Genomic DNA, 23,304 nt, shown 5'->3' with positions numbered 1-23,304 from the left:
CAACCAAGAATATTAACAAAGTAGCCCAGCTGTAGGGTGTGCACAGACAGCTTGTCCAGGGTTAGCGCATTTCAAGTCCACTACAAGTTAGTTTTTATAATTTTTAACTAATATAGAACAATGCACATGTGTGTGAATCATTTCAGATTTTTAATTTCCTAAATTGTTAGTCCATAAAAGTAATTAACTGCAAATAGAATTAAGCAACAAAGTCTTACTCAACTTTTTCACATTTTATAATTTAAAAAGGCAAAGTAAAACAAATAATATTATCTTGAAATTAATGATGTAATAAATAGGAGAATAAGTTATTTACAAAACAATTAAAACCAAAGGGCTAGAAATCAGAGAGACCTTACTCATCCTATCATTAGGGAAACTGAGATTCTAAAAATGAGTTTTCAAAAGATTACATATCTGACAATGTTTGAATGAATAAGCTAGTACTCACTATCATGAATACATAAAGGCCAAGAGAAGAGTGGAAGCAAGTAAAAAGACAAAGAAATTAGGATATTTACCAGTAATTTGGAGAAAGGAAAAAAATATCACAGGAAGGGAGCCAGAGTCTACTGTCTGACCTAACCAAGTCTAAATCCCAACTATTTACCAGCCTTCAATTTCCTCATCTATAGAATAGACTTAACCATACCTACATCATAGAGTTGTTTTATTAAATGAGTTCATTAATTATGTAAATTAACTCACTAATTTAATTCAGTATCTAGCACTCTAGGACATTTAACCAAAATTCATTATTTGATATTCAAGATACCATAAGAGTGGGAGTATAAATTGGAACTATGGGAATAAACAATTTAGCAGTTTTTGTTGTTTTGGTTTTGGAGGGAGGCATTGCTTCATAGACTTCAAAAGTCACACTCTATCTTTACAACCTGAATATATTCCTACATTTATTCCAAGGGAACACTTAGCAAACAGGAACAAACACAAGAACATTCATGACAGTAAATACTTGGAAACAACTCAAATAAAACCCCAGGAAGGAAAATACAGTGTGTTAACAAAAGGAGTATTACATAGCAATACCAATGAATTAAAGCATGATAAAAATGCTTAAGTATGCTGGGTGGTGGTGGTGCACACACTTAATTCCGGCTCTTGGGAGGCAAAGACAGGAGGATCTCTGTGAGTTCAAGACTATCCTGGGATACAGAGTGAGGTCCAGGACAGGCTCCAGAGCTACACAGAAAAACCCTGTCTCCAAAAAAAAACAAAAAAACTTAAATCTGCATCTGGAGATCAGCATGTAGTGCTCTTACATAGTTCCCAACACCAACATGAGGCAGCTCACAACTGCCTATGACTCTTCTTCTGGCTTAAGTAGGTTCTGCACTCCATGTACACCCTTCATGCATATACATTGTAGGAGGAAGTCTGATGCCGCCATTAAACATGTGACTTATTAGAGGCGCATACAGATGAGGTAATAAAAGGGCGGTTTACCACACCGCTAACCACACCCACTTTAGGCAGGACTAAAGACGTATACGGCTGGACGTAAAGACGTATACGTACGTAGGCGGAACTACGTCACTAGCCAGGCCCACTTTTGGGCATGGCTAGGGGGGCGCTACGGGGGAAGGTATAAAAGACAGCACACAGGAAGTCTCGGTCTCTTTTTCCTGGAGTTCGGCTTCCGGTTCGGCAGCTGAAAACTGCTTGGCTCCTCTGGGTTTGGTATCTTGTGAGTAATTCCTACAATAAATACTTAGCTTTACTTTCAGTAATTGTGTGTCGCGTATCATTACAGCGTCCATTAAAGACTACAATACATAATTACAAAGATAAAATGTTTATAAACTAGATACCATATGTGTATCACAATACATATAATAAACTATGGAAGTTTTTTTAAAAAATCAAGGTCTGTGATCAACATTTAAGTAAATATATTCCTTTAATAGAGTTCGGAAAAACAATAAAATACTATTTAGGCATACTGTGGGATTTAAAATTTTGTATTATGTGCATGAGCATTTTGTCTGCAGATATATATATATACACATATATATATATACGTATATATATATATATATATATATATATATATATATATATATATGGGCATCACAACTGTGCTGGCACCTATGGACATCAGGAGGTGGCACTGTATCCCATGCATGGAGTTAGGGATGATTGTGTCCTACTATGTGATGTTGGGAACAGTACCTGGGTCCTCTGCGAGAACAACAAGTGCACTTAGCTGCTGAGCCATGTTTCCAGTCTGTATATATTTACTTAGGGACAAAGCAGAGAGCAGGCTGGCATAAAATATGTGATCCTCTGTTCAGACTCTTAATGGGCTTACAAGGGGTACACTACCTCATCCTGCTCAATTTTCTTATTTCTAAAGGAGGACTAATGACAAACATAAATGGACTTGGCATATTTTTTTCTTTTTTTTTGTTGGAGGTCACAAGGGTGGGAGGATGGACATGGGAGGACTGGACGGTGAGTATGATTAGGGTAATCATGTGAAATTCCCAAATAATCAATCAAAATATTATGTTGGAAAAAATAAAATATCATGAAGAAATTAAGAGACTGCAAGAGGGTCTGAGTTCAAATCCTAGCACTGCATAAAAGTCCGTATAACCATATTATCTATGATCCCAGCACTGTGGAGGACAGAGAACTTGCTGGGTGACAGCTTAGGTAAAGGTTCAATGAGAAAATAAGATGAATAATTTGGAGAGTGCTAGAGCAGAATACTAAACATCCTTCTCTGGCCTCTATATATGCATAATACGTACGTACACACACACACACACACACACTGGGGGTGGTGGTAGGGAGGAATGACAGAGAAACAGAGAAAGGCAGAGAGATGCTGTTCTAGAATTTACTATGCAGTCAAAGCTGTCCTAATATTTGCAATTGCCAACTTAAAATCCTCTTGCCCTGTCAGCCTTCTGGATGCTAGGATTCCAGATGTATACCAACTATACAATGTTATTTATAATAGTAAAGAGCTGGAAGCCTACCATTCCTTAAGGAGAAAGTAGTACATATGTAAGCTTTTGGTACAATATGATGATATATTACAGTAGAAGTGAGAACTATTAAAATTGAATATAAAACAATCTTTATATTAAGTGTATCAAGTAGGAATGAATAAATAGTTCTGCTTTCTGGCCTATTATTAAGATCTAATTTAACAATAACTTTATACTTACACTGTAAAAGCAAAAATTATATACACACGAAGCATAAGGCCTATAAAGATTTTACATTTGTTTTCTTCAACATTAATTGCTCCTGTCAATAAACCAAAGTCAATTAAAAGTATCCATTTTACTTTTTTTTTTTGAGACAGGGTCCCACTATGTAGACCACACTAGCCTCAAACGTAAGAGATCCACATACAGGACCCCATCTTGCTCGTATTGTTTTCTTGTATTTCCTGACTGGCTAAATGTATTTAAGGCAGAGTAAATGCAGGATTGGGCTGATCTGAAGTTAATCAAATTTAATTACAAATCAAACTATCCTTTTCCTTTGACAGATACTGGAGAACAAACAGCATACATTATATAGGTTGTTTAGAATCAAAGCAATACAGTCTGTGTGTTGTCTGCTCCCTTTTAAAGTATCAGCTCAGGGGAAAAAAAACCTCGAAGGAAAACAAAGGGTGGCTAAAAGTTAGCTTGTTTCATTCATCTCCTCTCTTTCTTTTAAAAACACAAAACTGAACAAAACTCTGGTTTACTGAGGTTATTTGTTACATATTCTCAACTTCCACCTCGTTTTGTTTTGTTTTAATCAAACAAGCCTGATTTTAAACTCTAGATTATGCTCATTCAAGACCTTAATTCATCAATAAACCTCAAATTAATTCCTAAACCAAATATATAGTTACAATTCCAAGGGGGTTATTTCTGGATTAGCAAATTAATTATCTCAGAATAGCAGATGAATAATCAGGACCGATGACAATATATACTAATTTTTCGCTACAGTTTTCATAACCAAAATTAGCAGCCTACATTTAGGTTGACAGGCTCTTGGTTGGCCCAACTAAATTTCAAAGAGATTAAACCAAGAAGGGTGAACTTCTGGCTAGCAAATCTTTCTCACCAGTAAGAGATCTTAGCTGGATCACAGCTTACAAAACATGAGCATTTACCTCTTGAAATAAGTGAAACTGAAAAGGCTCACTTCTCCCATGAAAGTAAACTTTTGACCCCTACATAGTGACAGAAACTGTTAGAAAGATGGCCCTTCTCACCAAAATGAGGGAACAGCATCAAACCTACCAGTACCTCCACAATGTGTTCAAAGAGGTATTAAGACTGTATTAACAGGCCCTAGAAAAATACTTTCTCCGTGCAGGTGGTATTTTGGTGTTGTCTGTTTTTTAATGAAGGACACTGATACTGAACCAGACTTTGTTTTCCTGGCCTTCCCAATACCAGTTCTGCATTTGCCCACTCTTTCTTCAATCTTTGTTCAGAACATGGATGAAAATGCTCACGATACATTTGTATTATTTTGCTTGTCAGATAGAGGCAGAGGCAGAGGCAGGCAAATCTCTGTGGATTGGAGACCAACCAGGGCTACATAATGAGACATGGTCTCTAATTTAAAAAAAGAAAAAAAGTTTTTCATTCAAATTATCACAGACACAAATTTCATAGATCTAAAGACTTTAGTTCTAGATGCTTATGGTATAATTATAACGATCTGGTCATAGAATATTCAAATACTGGAGAATAACACTTTACCTGTGTCAACTTTTGAAACTAAATAAATGTATTAGATTAACATTCACCAAGTGAGAATGATTAACTTCTGAAACTAAATAAATGTATTAGATTAACATGTTTTGATAAGTAACTAAGTGAGAATGACTTTCTGGTGTTCTTGGTCATTAAGTAAAGCTTACAGACTGGCAGAATGTTAGTGTGTTTCTCATGAAACTCTTCAAGTTGGCATTTAAGCCCAGTAGCTTTTGTTCACCTTTCCAACTAACCCATGCTAATGGGGTAGGATGATTTAACCTACTTATAATCCCCAACTAGCTGGGGTTGGAGATTTAACTCAAGGAATCTAAGACGTTGGGATATATAGTGGGAGCTCATCTCCCAATGACAAAAAAAGTAGTTGGTAAGCCCAACTTAAAAATTTCTGATGTACAGATCAGCTGCTCACAGATCTTGTATCTTTTTATTCAAAATTCACATTTTTACTTTACCATGCTATCAGGCAGCATTTACTTAAATATATCAAAAATAGTAAAATTAGCAAAATCAAGTGGCCTAGTGTGTCTACCACTGATAACATTAGAACAAATCATACACTATTAGCCTAAGGAGGGCCCATATGCTTAGTTCAAACTCCTTTGACCACAAACGAGCCAACTGTAACCCAGAGAGGCTATCACTCACTCTTGATCACAGAACTAGTTACAAGAAAAATGTCTCCAATTTCAAGTTTAATGTTCTCTGTATTATACCACAGTGCATGAAACAGTTAAAAGTTAAATAGATATGCAAATGACTTCTGAATATTCATTTAATTCTATTTATAATGCAGTATTTTAAAAAATTCTAGATACCCTAAAACATTTTTGTTTTGTTCCAAACAAATCATTTCTACTTTACCACCCAGAACATTAAGACAGTCTGAGTAGAATTTCATTCTCTGCATTCAAAACTGACATTAATTCTCAAAGGCAAATGGACAAACATTTCAAAGCCTGAGTACTCTCATACACTAAAGTTTTCTTTTGTATGTGGTAATTTAATAAAAACTTAAGATGTGATATTCCTAGATTATCTCCTGGAAGAAACATCAAATATTGATGAGGAAAAAAGTCAATGTCAAACTTAATACTGTTCAAAAGCAGAAAACCCAGAACAAACTCCAACAGTATTAGAGTGGTAAACATCAAAGAGTATCGTACAATAGACATACAGTAGTCACTAAAAGTCACATTCTAGAAAGATAATTAAGACACAGCAAAAATTTTTTATATGTGAATCAACCATAGTATTCACTGTGCAACTCTACTCCAGTAAGAGAAAGGGTGTGTGTTTGTGTGACTGAGTGTGCATAAACATTAGTTACAAAATTCTTTTTTTTTTTTAATTTTTGGAGACTGGTCTCGAACTCACAGAGATCTGCCTACCTCTACCTCCAGAGTGCTAGGATTAAAGGTGTGTGCCACCACCACCCCGATAATTGCAAAATTCTTAAATAATGCATTTTTCACAGGGCTCAACACAAAGTAAAAAATCCAACATATGAATAACATCGTCAAAATCACAGGTAAAGGAGTATGCATGCAATTACATAACAAATTACTATAGTCCTTGTTATCTCATGTTAGCAATGAAAATAAATTACTTATCTCTGCTTTTGATCTTGCATGGGTGGGTAAACTAGTTCTCAAATTGGCAGTTTAATCTAAATGCAACTCTTCTGGAAGGTTGGGAAGAAATGTAGACCTCTCTGTATGACCCTTTCCAACACTTAGTGAGACCCATTAGTCAAGTTCAAATTACCCTCATCACAGCAAGTCTTTCCCCTTCCATACTTCTCAGTCACCAGCAGCAGCATACAATTAGGGAGCCTATAATTTTTACCCCTTCCCCATCAATAAACTTCTTTACTCCTAAGCAGTTTCTCATATGTGGTACCATGCAGAAGCTATAAGAAGAAGAAATTTTCAAATCTTTGAAACTGATAGACAGACAAATGACTATCCTTTTGTTAATACAGCACAGCTCAGAGGCCAACACAACGATTACTCCAAAATATCTACGATAGTTTTAGGCCTCAACAATTTCTAGAACTTGTGGAAATCTAACATGTCAAAAATGAAACCAATTTTGGCCTTGGGAAATAAAGAGTAAATCTTCTTTAAAAGATAACATATCCCAGCTCTTGGGAGGCAGAGGCAGGCAGATCTCTGTGAGTTCGAGGTCAGCCTGTTCTACACAGTGAGTTCCAGGACAGGCTCCAAAACAATACAGAGAAACCCTGTCTCGAAAAACCAAAAAAGAATTAAAAAAGCAAGATAACATAAATAATTTTCCTATAATCTTTCAGCCTAACAAAACTAAATGATTCCAAATGTATAATTCACACACACCAAAAAAGTGTATATGCAGTAAGGGGCAATAACAGACAAAGCAATGAGTATTACATAATATATTCTTAAGTGTTCAAAGTTCTATTTAAAAGGCTAATTCATTATGGTACAACTTTATTTACTGGAGTATCAGTTTCTGCAAAATGAAAAGCTGACACATCTGGAGTATTAATTTCTGCAAAATATATTATTATCTTTGAAAATAAAATCATGTATGGCAGTTCCGTTACTCATAGCATAGAGCAGTTTACCCTAGAGTACATTTGCTGTCTTTTGAAAACTCAGATTAAAAAATTGTTTTATTACACTTATTTGTGACTGTTTTGAGGACAACTTGTGGGAGCAGAATCCACCATATAAGTCCCAGAAATGGAACCCAGGTCATCAGGCTAGATGGTGTAAAGTGCCTTTAGCTGTTGAACCATCTTACCTGCTGAAAAATCTTATTTTTTAAACATGAATTTGAAAGTGTGGTGCTTCATCCTATTCTCATTCATTTCCTCACTTGTCACTGTTAAAACAAAGCCTTTTAGATAATGCATCTACTAAACTGCGGTTAGACATACAATCACCTCAGCTATTTCTCTACCAAAAAATTCTAAATTCAAATAATGGTTTTCATAATGAGTATTCTAAAAGGCCTTATTATATTTCAATACAACAGCTATCTATTAATTTTTAAAAGTTAACAGTCTTCAAGAAATTAGTAATTTTTTGCCTTCTTTAAAAGGCTAAAAAAAAAAAAAAAGCACTCAGGAGGCAGAGGCAGGCAGATCTCTGTGAGTTCGAGACCAGCCTGGTCTACAGAGTGAGTTCCAGGACAGCCTCCAAAGCCACAGAGAAACCCTGTCTCGAAAAACCAAAAAAAAAAAAAAAAAGGCTAAAAACAAAAACGAAGCAATAAAATGTTAAAAACAATTTCTACTGTAATTAAACCCCTATGTACTATGGCTTAAAGAAAAAAGGAAAAAATAATACAGGGTCATTTTAAACTATACCTAGATCCATGAGGGCCCTGCTATATTTCTCACTTATTCATAATGTATGATTTCAAATAATTTTTAATTTCCATTTTCAAAATTTCACCTCCTCCAATAAAGATAAGATCTACAAATGGCCAGATTAAAATCGACATTCCAAGAAATCCACTTTGTGGTTGAGCTAAGACACAAGTAAACAATGTCAACTCTACCAACGACTACCAGATGAACACAATCATTTTCTATCGTTAATTAAAAAAAAAATTGCCCTACAAAGAACCTTTCAGAGGCTAATACACGCTAATAAACTACTCCTTTCCTAGGGAACAATGTACTAATAAGTCAGGATATATTTGTGAAAACAATTTTAAAAATATGAATAATTTTCAAATTGTTCTGTTTCAAAGCATCAATATCTTGAGGGTTAAAAACATCGGAAATATCTTTTTCATTTTTAGTGCAACAAAGGTTCCATCCACTGAGATCTCTCTCTCGCACTTACTTGCACTTTCAATTTACCATAATACCAAAAAAAAAGCCCGTTTTGAAACAATCTATTATATGTCTGCATTAGTACACACCCCATCATTTGTTCCTCTGTCGCAGCAAGGCAATACTACGTTCTAAACTATTAAACTGCTAAGACATCTTTCCCCATCTCTAAAATAGATCTTAAGATTTTATCCCAGCTGCTTTCTTCCAAGATGCTAATAAAAGTTCCCGACATTCCCTTCAGCATTTCCGCAGTTTTCCTCCTAGCCCAGTACTATCTGAGACAGGCTTCTTGATCTAGCTCAAAATAGGTCTAGTCTGCGGAAGGCAGTGACAGTGTACTGCACTGTGAATGGACAGCCAGGTATTTTATGAATGGAGGCGATCACGTGATCCCAGCACCTCCCCGAACTGATATTTCCCACATAACTGTGTCAACATTCTGAGAACTGGGGTAGTTGTTTGTGTGTGCGTATGTTCTAAAATTTAATCTAAAACTTCTAATTCTCCTCACTTCCTCAACTCAAAAGTCTACATAAAGACAAACAAGCTTCGAATGTTTTTCTTAGGAACCCCTTTCAAGTTATCCAAGGTGATGGATGTTTAATTATTTTTTTTTATGAATGAAGTGTGCTATGCAAATGAGGGCGATTCACAAAAAGAGAGAACATGGCGGCCACTTCTGCTTCTAGACTGCACTGACTGCAGCAATCCACCTCCTTCCACGCCCGCTCCTCGGTGTGAGCTTCTCAGAGGGGGGAACGCTGCCTGGCATTTTTCTAGCTGCTTTATGCTAAGCGGGCTTCGGCACCGGCCCTTAGAGCCTTCTCGAGGAGGTCTAACTTGAGGAATGTACTTTATTTAAAGGAATGCATCCTCATTTAACTTTGCATAACCCTCCAGAAACAAACTTGAACTCAATTACAAGAAACCGGACGCCAACATTCGGCCCCAAATTAACTCTCTTCTCGACAGGAAAATTTTACTGCACCATTATTCCTCTAAGCGGCTGCTATATTTAAAAGGCACAGAGCTTCGTTTGGAAAACATAAGGACAGCCCAAATAAGCAAAAAACTTATACTCATGGAATGCTCTAGATGAAACTGATGAAGTCACCAACGCGTTCGGCAATGTAAACGGCGCTTTATCACAGACGAAAGCCAGACACGAGCATTCAAAATTCTTAATTGCTCGGCTCTCGGTGAGGACGGGTTCAGTATTCGCCAAGGTTTAAAAAAAAAAAAAAAAAATAGCCCAACATCGCCCACACTCCAGGTGCCCTTAATCCTACTTAATTCTTAAAATGTTTCCCAAACCTTTTCTTTTTTTTAACTAGCCCAGTATAGGTCAGAAGTTTAAAAAGTGGGGCAGGGGGCGAAGGCTTAATCGGCATTAAGAGTCACTGAGTCACCGAATTAGGATTCGAGAGCAGTTTGCGGCAGAAGGTGCTGCCACACGAGTTTCCGAGCGAAATATCCGTAAAGGGGGGGGGGGGATGGCTGGATGTTCAAGGTGTTTGGGGCGGGGGGGGGGGGAGTGAAGGGCAGGCAAAGGGTAGTTTCTACTCCACTTTGAGCCACCCACATTACTCGGTCTCGGAGACGTCCGACTGCTACCCCGCCTCTGCTCTGCACTTGATAGCCTTGCCCAAGCAGGGAGGCGAATGCAAAGATGGAAAGGGGTGCTGCCATTAAAGAACACACACACAGCCCGACACATCGGGCATCTATCACCTCCCGGGCGGGACGGGCTGGGGGGAGGGGGCTGCCCACCGGGCTCGCCCAGGCCAGGGCTCGCTTACTCGTTGTCAGAAGTCGCCGTCTCCTCGCTCATCTTTCCCTCACCGTGATCCGCTCAGGAGATGGAGGAGCAACAGCAGCAGGCGGGGAAGCAGAGGCAGCGGCGGCACCGAGGGACGGCGGGCGGCGGCGGTGACCGGCGGGGCGCGCGGGCAGCGGCTCGGGGGCTTCACCATGGTGGACGCCTCACCCGGAGCGGCGCCCCGCGAGCCGGGCAGCCCGGCCACCCCCGCAGGGGGGCGGCGGCAGCGAGCGCGGCCGTGGCGACCCCAGCGGTTCTCCGCGCCGAGGCCGGGTGCGACGCCGAGACGGCGCGGGCGGTTGCAGGCGCTGGGAGGGACGCGGCCGGCGGCTCGGGCGGTGCAGCTCTCAGGGGCGCGACGACAGGAGGGCGGCGGGGGCCGGCGGGGGGCAGCCGAGCGCTGGCTGCGGGCGGCGGCGCGGTCCCGCCGAGGTGCCGCGCACCATCTCCCGCCTGGCCGCCGGCTGCCCGCGCGGTGCGCCGACCCGGTCGGCCCTCAGGGGCTCCCTCAGACGCGCTCCAGCTAGGGGCCCCAGGCAAGGCGCGAAGCGGCCGTCCGAGCCCGAGGGCACAGTTGCGAGCGGCGGCGAGGAGGGCCGAGACCAGCGCAGCTCCGCGGGCCCGCTCCTCACGCCCGCGAGAGGGGTGCCGCGAGGGGGGCGGCGGAAGCTCTCACGCCGCCCGCTCCTTCCGCCGCGCGAACCGGGGGCGCCCGCGGGAGAGGCAGGCGAAGTAGTCCCTCGCGACTTCTGGGGCGGCGGGGCTCGCGCGGGAGCAGGCGGGCGAGCGGACGGGCGTGGGGCGCGGCTGCGAGCGGGCAGCGCGGGGCCTCTGAGAGGTGGAGGGAAGACCTAAAAGCGACGGTCCGCAGGCGAATCACTGCAGCTCCAGATCGTGGGCAGCATAACAAGTTTCCGAAAAGTAGTTCCCTCCTCCCCTCGCTTCCCAAATCGTCGGGCAGCGGGAGCGGGGCGAGGAAGGCGGCGGAGGGATATACCGCTGCACCGCGCGCGTGTGCGTGCGCGCGCTCCAAACTCTTGGCACGCCGCGAAAGGGGGCGGGGGTGGGATCTGTGAGCAGAAGTGCTCCTGGACTGGCATTGTTGCGACGCGCAACTCCCCGTTACTCGGCCTGGAATGTCCAGGTTGTCTCTACAAACAGGCGGCATCCACCGTGTGTTCGGGGGAAGAAATCAGAAGGCCACTCCGTTGTGCTCGGTGCGCGTGCACGCGCGCGCGTGTGTTGTGTTTTCCTTGCAAAGAATGGAACTGGCTTGAGTTCATCTCTAGTTAATGGGGGTTACAGGCCAGGACTGCAAAGCGAGCTCCTCCTGCTGTCCCTCTAGTTGCATTGCTGCAGTCCCCTTGCTGCTTGCACAAGGGAAGTGAGGATGTGTGTGTGTGTGTGTGTGTGTGTGTGTGTGTGTGTGTGTGTGTGTGTGTGTGTGTGTGTGTAGAAAGAGTTGATTTCAATACCTCGCAGCGCGATTCTCACTGCGCAAACAGCATGCAATGCAGGGCATTCATCTCTGAAAGCCCGAGTGCTTGTTAATGGAGAACGGCTTCCATTGAAGCCCGGGGTAGGCGGGTTACATGAATCTGGCGCATCCAGCAGCACAGGAAATAACTCCCGCTGCGAGTGAGGTTGCATAACTATAGCGCAGGAGATGCCTGTGTGGCACGAACTCCGCCGAACGGAGGCGGCACGGTTGTTGGATAGGCAGCTGTCACGTTTGCATTGTCAGAGGACAATGTATGCAGTCATCCCAAAAGGTCTTTTTGCATAGGAACCTTCTAGGGTGAGGGCTGGAGCCTGGGATCTTTGTGACTGAAGGACCAGGAACCCCAGGCTCTATAAATTCTATTATCTCTTCTCTATCTACGAAGTCAGTCTATATACAAGATGGCCTGGGGGACGGAATCTCAGGCGCTCCCAAGTTCCTGTCGCGTCTCCCCAGGCGGTTCTGCTCTAGGCTTCTCACTTTGTTCTCAAGTTTACTTGACCTCTAGGGAAGGAAACTTGCAGTTCCAGCCACCTTGAGGGATAGAACAATTCCAGAGGAAGAAGAAAGTGAGAGGGCCTTCCAAGGAAACCGACACTCTCTTGCCAAGGGTTTCCAGGAAGCCTCAGAATTGCTGCTCTCCGAATGAGTACACACTGGTGTGCTAACAATGTTGTGCACATAGGAGTGTCTAACGTATGTTTGAGGAAGGAATGAGAGCCCTAACCCAGCCAGCCGTACACCAAAAAGCCATGCTGTGGATCACTGAGGTTTCTTTATATAACTGCCTTCCTACCGGCCACGTCTGCAGGATTGTTGATCTTCGGAACAAGGAGGAGCAGTGGTGAGGATGGGAAAGAAATGAGCGAAGCCTGGAGTGAAAGCTCTACCCCTATCATTTTGGACTTGATTGTGATGTGAAGAACCTGAAACCCGAGTGTTGGTGCTAGTCTGTCCTCCAAGTGCTGCCACTAACTGGGCCTGCCTGGCAAGGGCCTGTAATTCCAGATAATGAGGGGGATGAGGCAGGAGGATTGCAAGTTCAAGGTCTGCCTGGGTTGTAGAACCAGTTCAAGACCAGCCTGTTTAACTTAGCAAGACCCTGTCTCAAAATACAAATTTTTAAATTAAAAAGAGGCCAAAAGATCTAGCCTGGTAGCATAGTACCTGGGGGGGGGAGCAGTTAAATTAAAAAGAGGCCAAAAGATCTAGCTTGGTAGTAGAGTACCAGTAGAATACTGAGGTGGGAGTATAGTCACCCAAAGACTGCTCTGAAGCAAGTCACTTAAACTCTGCCTGGTGTTGTGGGGCTAATAGCACCTACTTCATGGGGGGTTTATATGGATGACTGGGATAGCAATACAAATAAAGAAGTAGCAGGGTGGTGGTGCACACCTTTATCCTAGCACTTGGGAGGCAGAGGCAAGTGGATCTCTGTGAGATCAAGGCCAGCCTGGTCTACAGAGGGAGTTCTAGGACAGCCAAGGCTACACAAGGAAATCCTATCTAAAAAATAAAAGAACTAGAACAAATTCAGCGGTGGTAGCTTTGTAAAACAAGTTAGAAAGCCCATATCAGTGTGATGGCATGTGAAGGTCAAATGGGAAGCACAGGGTATTGTTCAGTCATTCAACAAATGACCATCTGTCATCTTCTGTGTACCCCGGTAGACACATGACCTGGCCCTTGGTAAGCCATCAACAGTGATAACCATCATAGTTATGATTAAGGGTGAAGTTGGCCATTTGCAAGGCAGCTTTCACTTTTAGGAGGCGCATCTGTCTGAGATTCCTGTGATGCACAGAAATAATCAGCATCAGCTCTTGGGGAGATGAGAAAACTGGCTTTGTTATCATACACCAAGCAATGTGTTCTCCACTTACACAGAGAGAGGGAGAGAGAGAGAGAGAGAGAGAGAGAGAGAGAGAGACAGAGACAGAGACAGAGACAGAGACAGAGACAGAGACAGAGACAGAGAGAGAGCTTACTGAAAGGCTCAAACGTGGTCACCAGCCTGAAGTCATGCACCTCAGCTTATCCTGAGCCTAAAGCCTAAAGACAAGACATGGTGGATGGTCAAACCATCAGCTCCTTTTAGTTAGGATTCTAATGTGACCATTTTAAGAGGACATTTGTAGTTCCCTCCACTTACATACACACTTACACACACACACACACACACACACACACACACATTTCTGGTCTAGGCCCAACATATATAAATATTACATATAGTGCATTGTATATTTATAATACATATTGTGATACATATTTATAATATAATGCTTTTATATATTTATAATACATATAAACTGTGGAACTTCAAGAGGAGCTGCTTGCATTTGTAGCCTGCTGTCATGTGGGACAGAAATGATCTTACAAGGATGCTCAGAGCCCAGCATCTGGGTCTCTTAATGTAGAAGAGATAGGACCCCGGAGGTGGCTCTGACCCAGTTTGTTCCCACGTGGCTGAGAGGGCAGGCAGCGTGTCCCACCCTGGTGCTGTGGGGCAGGAAGACTGCTGCTGCAGCCTGGGCCCATGCTCGAGGACATTTGATGCCTCCCTGCAGCGTGTGCTGCTGAAGAAGCCTGGGAGCAGTCCCACCAGCCTCAGAACTGCTCTTAGTCTTGGTGGGCCAGGTGGGCGAGTTAGCAGCACTCTTTCTGTGGAAGTCTGGCTCAGCCTAGTTCTCAAGCCTGACTGCCAGAGGAACAAGCAGCCCTTCAAGAGGAGCTGCGCATTTGTAGCCTGCTGTCATGAGGCTTTACCTGGAGCAATAGTCTCCAAAATGGATACCAACCAACAACGTTACCCCATCCATCTGTTCAGAGGCTCTGCCTGCAAGTACAGAGACTTGCCCCATGGGACCATCCTTGAAGACCAGGCTGTGGGGGCTGCAGACCCTGCCCCTGAGTTGAAAAACCAGGCCTCCACCTAGAAACACTGTGTCTGAACAGCAGAGGTGGACTTGTTCTAGTCTGGTCTCACTAAACCATACATCTGAGGCCCAAAAGTCTCCAAAGAATAGCCTACTGGTGTTTTCTCTCTCAGGAAATGGTTTAAGGGAAAAAAAAGAGAGATGGCAATCAAAGGCAACATATGAGACCTTATTTGCAATTTGATTTGAAAAATATTTTAAGATAGGAAGATGATTGGGGAATGTTGGCTACTACCTCAGGATTTGATAAGAATAAAGATTGTCCTTTATGACTGTTTATCAAATCAATTTAAATGATTTGGTATCTGACAGTTACTTCAGAATAAGAGACTTAAGAGACTGATGATGCAAGATTGGCTATAAATAAGTATATTTCCTTTACTTTTTTTTTTCAAGACAGGGTTTCTCTGTATTGCTTTGGAGGCTGTCCTGGAACTTGCTCTGTAGACCAGGCTGGCCTCGAACTCACAGAGATCTGCCAGCCTCTGCCTCCCGAGTGCTGGGATTAAAGGCGTGAGCCACCAACACCCAGCTTTCCTTTACTATTTTTTATATTGAAATCTTCCACTATAAAGGTGTTTTCCCTTTTTGTACTTATTTACCAAAGTGCTGAGGATCAAACCCAGAATCTGTGTGAACTAAGCGAGTGCTTTAGCTCTAACCCTATCCCCAGCCCTGGGAGCAATGGGGCAGCTTTGTAATATGGCCAACTACTTTCCTTTTTTAGAAATCCGCCAGGTCCTTCATAGTCTTCCTCTCCTTTCTTTTTGAGCGCTTTGTCATCTGTCTCCTAACACATCCTTAACTAAAACCACTGCTCTAGCCAGCACCAAAGGGACAGCCTCACATGTATGTGAGATGCTAAAGACATCACAGTTGCACCTTAAGTTTCAGCTCTGTAGTTGCAACTAACCAAGGATTCTAAGGCTAGCTTCAGGTTCTTCAAGGGAGGGGATATTTATATTTGCTTGGTTGTTTCTTTTCTCAAGAGGGCTGGGGGCTGTGGAAGGAGAAGGGCGGCATTGCTGGTTCCCATAGGTGACTAGCTCTCTCTACTTTGTTTCCAGCTTCCTAAAGTTAGCCACAGCCTTTCAACAGCACCCAGTTAAAGGGGAGTGGCTATAACCGGGATGTTTAAGTCAAATGAACCCTTTCCTCCCTAGGTTGCTTTTTGTTATATTTGTCATAGCGAAAGGAAAACTGGAGTAATTATGAGTAGTGCCAAGGGCTGAAGAGAGAGGAGCAAAAACATGATTGTCAAAGTGAGACTAGGATGGATCATTCCAGAAAAGCTAAGTCACAAGTGGCTTCTAAGTTTCAGGCAGGTAATAGTCCAAGTGTTGTTAGTACATTACTTGTCAACTTGAGACGTGTCTGAGGCACTTTCTAGCTTAGGTAAACTGAGGTAGGAAGATCCACTTTAATTGTGGGTAGCACCATCTCATAGGTTGGTCCTGGATTGAATAAAAAGAAGAAAGCAAATTGAGCACCAATACCCATCACTCTCTGTGACCAGTTGCATCAAGTAGCTGCCACCATGTCTTCCCCCGTATGGTTGACATAGCTTTGCTTTCTTAGACTGTTTCTCTCAGGGTATTCTGTCACAGCCGTGAGAGACACACCCTAATAGAGGTGGCAACGATGGTAAATGGTGCCCTCTCCTCTGCCCTCACTGTCTTCCATAATACTCCACTCCATAGCAACCATCTCTCCTAGGAACTTGGATTTTGTCTTCTGAGGTTCTTTCCTTTTTGCCTTTACTATTTATACATTAGTGTTAATACGTTAATGGCCTTTTCTGCTAGTTGTCTTTTTTATGAATGTATATTTGTTTCCCTGGTTATACTTTACAGGACTTGAAAACGGAGTCTATGTTTCCTTGTGTGTGTGTGTGTGTGTGTGTGTGTGTGTGTGTGTGTGTGTTCCTTTTATCAGTGATTTTAGATAATAAAGCTTTCAAGATAGAAGATTATGCCAAGGTCTTGTCTACATATAAAAGTGAAGTTTTGTAGCCTGAGTCTGGGCTAAAACTAGAAGTTCCTTGCCCTTCCTACTGTACCCGCATATATGGTGGTTCAGCATTTCACACACACCGTGTCTGGTACTCTTCACTCTCAGCAGATATTTGTACACTTGGCAAGCCCAAGAGGAGAGAGCCATGCCAGCACGTGAGGTTCTCTTAGTACTTAAAGGGCGACTTCCCTTCTGCTTCCAAAATTCCCCTTACTTTAGCATTGCTCCTTTGCAGTTGTTAGTCATCAGAGTTTACAGACTGAAACCAGTTCTATAAGGACTCTATTTTCATGCTGCAATTTGCTTTTGTATAATGATTCTCTCTCCTCCTTCTTCCCTTTCTCTCTCCCCCTCCCTGCCTCAGCCTTTCTCCCCCTCTCCCTTCTTCTTGCTCCCTTTCCTTCTTCCCACCAAGGCCCTCCTTTTCTTCCCCTCCCCGCCTCCCTCCCTCATTCTTTCCTCCTTTCTGTACTATAATCAATCTCTTGGCTAATGAGCCCTACCCCTCAGTGGAATTACTAAACAGTAAGCACGTTTCTAAATAGTTCCCTTGCCTCTAGCATGGGCCTCTCTTCCCTGGGTTTCTGTGTTTTTCCAAGCCAGTGTACAGTATGGAAGGCAAGTGTGCTATTTTCTTTTTCTCCCTAAGGACTGCAATTGTTAGTCTGGTTGTATCCGGTATGTGTGAAATCAGTTTACTTTTAATGCTATAACTGCCTTTTACAGGAAGTTTCCACAAGCTTCAGATGAGTACAAGGGAAATGAGCAGTCTGCGATTTCCTTTATGTTCAGTGTAATCTTAGCAGGGAGGATGCTTAGCAGACCCTGTGCTACTAAATAAAGCACTCCCCTCTACACCATCCTCCCAGATGGATGCGGCGTTCCCATTCTGTTCAGGTTATGTTCCCTTACAGCAGTCATGAAGGATTGGATATGCATCACATGAGATTCCTAAGGCTATGTGCATACAATAGAGATTTATTAATAGTATAAGAAAAGAGTCTAGGTAGTCCTCAGACTTCTGTTTTATAGCATCAACTTCCCCATTAGTGGGTAATAATTAGCCTTTGGATAGGATGTTAGTGTCCTTTAGGACCTAGACTTCTATGTCTTTGCCCAGTAAATATTATTACGAACCTTGTTACAGAGTCTTGGAATTGAAAATCAGGGAGGTTAAGCTGTTTGTCAGAGGTTTCTGGAGTAGTAAAGGTGTCATTGAAGCTGGAAGTGAAATCATGTGCTTCAAAAACACCTCTCTTCCTCTTTGGTCTATATGTTTCAGTATTTTATAGACTATTTCAAACACAGGTTCCTAGGAGGGATATGCTTCTATTCTGAGTCATTATTCTTTTGGATGATGGTTTCAGGAAAATGCTAGCTTTAGATAAAAGGGGGATTAAATTCCCTGGTTATCAGTCGCCTCCTATGGGCCTCAAGTTTCCTTTTGCCATCAACTCTCAGGGGCCCCAGAGACTTCTAGGTTCTTTTTTTATAAATTAGTAGTTAAATTGGAGCCTTAATAGCAAGCTAACTTCCATCAGAAGGCAAAAGCATCTGGGTATCTGGCATCCATGGTTGATGCTAGCAGCATTAACAATCATGGTGACTGGAAGCCATGTGTGGCTATTTATTCTTGGGTATATTAGGGATATTTCTAGTGTTCAATAGACACCTATACTTAGTGGACAGTCAGTATAGAACATTTCTATTATCACAGAAAGCTCTCTCAGACACTTTAGAGTGTAGATGTAATGCTATAAATAATAGAGGGAGTTATTTTGTTGTAAAAATGGACAAAGATTCTGCCTTCAAATGTGTCCTTACTGGCTTGAACAGGGAAGGACACTGGATTTGCTCTTTTGATGTCCAATTATCTATTCATTTCCACCCACTGAAGGAGAAAGAGAGGATGATTGCTTAATTAAGGTCTTTGATAAGCCCACAGTAGGTATCTCTCTGTTGGGGAACATGAATTCACTGATCTATTGGTTTGATAAAAAAAAATACTTCAAGTGTCCATCCTTGCTTCTCAGAGGTGCAAAGCGTCACCTAAAGTTTGCTAGAAAAGTCAGCTCCTGGCCTCCACCCCATCCTTACTGAGTTGGCATTTTCACTTAACAATATTCCCTGGAGAACTCACCTGCACATTGGTATTTAGGAAGCCCTGATGCAAAAATTAATCTGGGGATAGTAGTGTCTTTTGCTAACACTGGCTGGAAACATTGTGTCTCACACTTGTCAGCCTCTGAGAATACAAAAAATGCAAGGCAGTCCTGTCACTGGCTTGTATCCTTTCATGGTCCCTACAAGCAGAGTCTTTGCAGTTGTTTCCTCTGCCCTTATATTTGCAGTCTGACTTAGACTCTCAGTGCCTTGTCTTATCTCACCTCTGAGTGGGACACTGCTCACCTGGTTCCCTGCGGTCCTAGGACTCTGTTTGAGAACTGTGTTTCCCAGTGATGATAAAATATACACCAGACCTCTGGGGATGTCTGTAAGGGGATTCTTTGGGTTGGGAGAATTAACTGGGAATGACTACCCTCACTCAGTGTGGATGGTACCATTCCATGGACAGGGTTCTGGGTTGCATAAAAGGGAGGAAGCTTCCTGGGTGTTGACTGTCATCCTTCTCTGCTTCCTGACTGTGGATGTCATATGACCAGTTGTTTCAAATTCCTGCTGCCGTGTCTTCCCCACCGTGACGGACTGTAGGAACTGTGCACTGAAATAAACCCTTCTTTATGTAACTGTTGGCAGGTGCCCCCCCCACACCCAGCAATATATAATAGAACTAATCCAGTTCCTTCTTCCTTCTTTTCTCTAAATTTTACTTGACTTACAAACAAACAAAGAAACAAACAAGTCCATTCTTTTTTCCCTCCATCTCCCTCTACAATATTATGTCAGAATTTAACCTGATCACTCCTTGTTGGGTTTGTGTAAAACTCAGCACTTCTAACATAAGTCATTTGGAGTTTCTTACAATTCTACATGTTGTTATAATTGCCCCCCCAAAAGCCTTAAAGACTCTTCATTTACATGCAACATCACTTTGCATGTAAATTTCTTTATCTGGTAGACAGGGTGTGTGTGTGTTTGTGCAGTTGTAATTCAAAACCATAATGTAGACATTTAATTGATAGAAATGCAAGAAAGACTAGGAAGGAAATACTAGCATTTGAGGGGAAAATGTCTATTCGTGTGTTTGAGGGGGTAGGGGGAATAAATCTGGAGGTTAGATAACTCTTGGGAGTTCTCTCCTTCCACCATGAAGGTCTCAGGGATGGAACTCAGATCATCAGGCTTGGAGGCAAGCTCTTTTACCCACTGATCCATAGTGCCTGTCCTTCCTTTCAGTTTCCTGTGTTTCCACAGTTATACTGTAAGACTGAAGACCAGAAAAAGCTATTGCAACAGTCTGTGACACAGTCAGGTGTGGTGGCACATTTCTATAACCTCAGTGTTTGAGAGGCTGGAGCTGAGGACTTGCCTTGTGTTTGGGGCCAGCCTGGACTGTATAGTGAATTCCAAGCTACCTGAGTTATAGACTAAGACCTAGTTAAAAAAAAAAAAAGACTGTGCAAGATTAAAAATTGAAAGAGGGCTAATGGGTCTTGAAGCTACAGAAAGAGGATGGCTGCAAATGCAGTGTGTGCTAGTATCCACAGGGCAGCTCTAAGTCCACGAGGAACCCCATAATCTTAGGAAGACGGGCAAACACAAGACAAACATTTAGTCAATAAAAGATGCCATGTGACTAAATGCCTCGCAAGTAATAAGTTAACTGTTAAGACTTTCTTCAATTGAAATCAATTTTTATTAACATCCCCAAATGTGGCTATTTTGGAAATCTACTTTATTATTTGTATGGTACTGTACTTTTACATAGTAAAAATACTCATACAAGATGGGCATGAGATGGGCATTGGTGGCAGACTTTAATACCAGCACTCGGGAGGCAGAGTTCGAGACCAGCCTGGTTTACAAGAGCTAGTTCCAGGACAGTCTGTGAATCTCTGTGAACTTGAGGCCAGCCTGGTCTGCAGAGCAATTTCCAGGACAGCCAGGGCTATATAAAGAGAACTTGTCTTCAAAAGAAAAGAAAACAAATGAACATAAAGATCTCATAAAATATTGAAAACAAATCATTACAAACTAAAATCTCCAATTCTAGTGACAACTGGCAGTCACCACCTCCTGAAAAACTGTATTTATTCCCCTGAGACTGGAAGTTCAAGCAGACACTGGCTTTCCTTTACCTAAAGAGCAGCCTTCAGCCCTAAAGCTCTTTATCAAAGGCCCTACAACACTTCACACCCTATTTGCCTGCTGGGTTTTAGCCAATCTTTGTTTATTTCAAGTTTCCTTCCTTTGTTGCCTTGTCCCAGACTTCCTTCTGGGTCCCTTGCCAAGCCACGCCACATCCTTTGAGCAGACTCTTTTTACCTGCCTCATTGTGCTTACATAGTTAGATCTCCTGACTTGTCTACAGGTTGATTTGGTATTGATCTGGGAAAATAAAATTGCTTTCTGCAAATATTTGGCCCCGCCCACATCTTACTACTATGTAGCTATTCTTGTTTTGGGCCATGGAACTATTCTTCACTCCATTTACTTAGTGTCTATATTTAGTTGTCTGTCCTTTTCATGCTTTTCTAAAATTTCAATATTCAGATGTATCGATTTGTTGTTACAAGAATTTATAAAGTGAGATACCAGCAAGGCTTTTGTTGGAGGTTATTGGGGCTGTTATCCTTTGGTAGGTCAACTTTTACTTTGTGATTGTTTTGGGGGACTTCCTGTGCACTCAAGTGAAAAGGTGTCATTAGGAAGTCTGACACGCTTCCTCCACATGTATGGCGTCTGTACTATAATAACGTAATAGAATCCATTATTATAGCCTGAGCATATGTGTGTTTGAGTGTGAGCACATGCATGCCACAGCACATGTGTGGAGATCAGAAGACAGCATTAAGGAGTTGGTTCTCTTTCCATATTTCTGTGGGTTCCAAGGGTCTAATTCACTGTACTTGAATATGAACCTGGTATTTAAAATGAATATCTCAACAAATGAACTCTCCCGATAAGGAAATCTTCTGTGAGTTTATAAAGATAAACCAACCCTTTGAGGGTTAAACCAAAATACTGCTCTATAGTAAAAAAGTCCAGGTGGCTCAGATAACACTTCAGTATGATAAAGTAAAATGCGTATTAAAAGTGAAGGTGATAAAAATAATTTTTAAAAATGCCGAGTCAAGGCATGGTAGTACTACAACTAAATGAGCTATATCAAGTACTTTTTCAAGCACATAATATTTTAGATATATGGAAAGTAAAAGGAAAATGGGGACCAGCAAGATGGCTCAGCGTGCAGATAGAGATGAAATAAGCACAGCCCTTGACTTCAAGAAACTTGCAGTCTAGTGAAGACATCAACCTGTAAAGAGCGCACTCGAGAATGAAGTATCATGGGAGCAGCAGGCTTTGCATCACAAAATAAAGAATTGACAGTAAGTTACCGTGAAGCGTTATTGTGAAACATAAATAAGAACAAGGAAGTGAAAAAACACCCTTGAACTTGACTCTATCCATGTGCTCTCAGAGAATGTGAACAGAAAAGTGCTGACGGCTGTTTGTGTAGATTCAGCTTCCCAAGGGCCAGCTGGTGCCCAGAGCTCTGACAACTGTGTGGTTCTCTTTTCTCCGGCACTTTTAGACACCAAGGCCATGCCACTGAGTGTGAGGATCTCATGGCACCCTTCCGCCTCGGCCTGCCCTGAGGGAATGAAGAGAGACACTGGAGAAGACCTACCTGGTACCACACGGTGGCCCTTATGTGTGGGCCTAGCCGGATTGTATTTTTTTCAGTTGTTTATGCTGGCAGTTGTTTGTCTTATCGGTCCTTTGACTTAGGACAGCAGTTCCCTAATCTAGTACCTAAATACCCAGAGAAAGTAGCCTTTTACATAATTAAATGTGGGTTGCTCTTTGTTTTGTTTTGTTTTTTGATTCCTAGAGCCTAACTGCCAGCGTTGTCTTTTGTATTACTTCTGAAGGCTCAGAGCCACCCACTGGCCTCTCCTGCATCCATCCCAGGACTTGGCACTGAGTCTTTTCTGAGTGCATGTAAAAATTTCTACACAACCTATATCTTTGTGGGCTCTCCATTTTATTCTTTAAAACATGCTCCTAAGTTTCTAATGTGTGTTCTCAGTATCAAAGTATGGAGCCAGAAGGCTTAATCTCAGCATAGTGGCCAGTGCTTAGAGGCTGAGACAGGATTGTTACCAGTTTCTAACCAGCCTTGGTTCCATAGCAAAATCCAGGTCCAGTCTCAGGTGCAGGCACATTTGAGGTCAGACTGAGACTCTGTTTCACCCACACACGCATACCCCCAAAATAGTAGAGGCCAGGCAACTTATACCCTAAAATGTATT

At 42.4% G+C, this 23,304-nt stretch overlaps 1 protein-coding gene across 1 annotated transcript in view; it reads right to left on the bottom strand.

The window, feature by feature from the left end:
- Positions 1-11,358, bottom strand: part of Spred1 (sprouty related EVH1 domain containing 1) — an 81,606-nt gene extending 70,248 nt beyond the window's left edge. Inside the window, exon 1 of the mRNA XM_040746019.1 lies at positions 10,395-11,358. Within this exon, the coding sequence (XP_040601953.1) occupies positions 10,395-10,426 (32 nt within the window). The 5' untranslated portion in view covers positions 10,427-11,358. The remainder of the gene's footprint in view (positions 1-10,394) is intronic.
- Between the last annotated feature and the right edge of the window lie 11,946 nt (positions 11,359-23,304).

The sequence above is a fragment of the Mesocricetus auratus genome, unplaced genomic scaffold, assembly GCF_017639785.1.
Source record: "Mesocricetus auratus isolate SY011 unplaced genomic scaffold, BCM_Maur_2.0 Super-Scaffold_100004, whole genome shotgun sequence".
NCBI lineage: Eukaryota > Metazoa > Chordata > Mammalia > Rodentia > Cricetidae > Mesocricetus > Mesocricetus auratus.
This window is presented reverse-complemented; position numbering and strand designations above follow the sequence as displayed.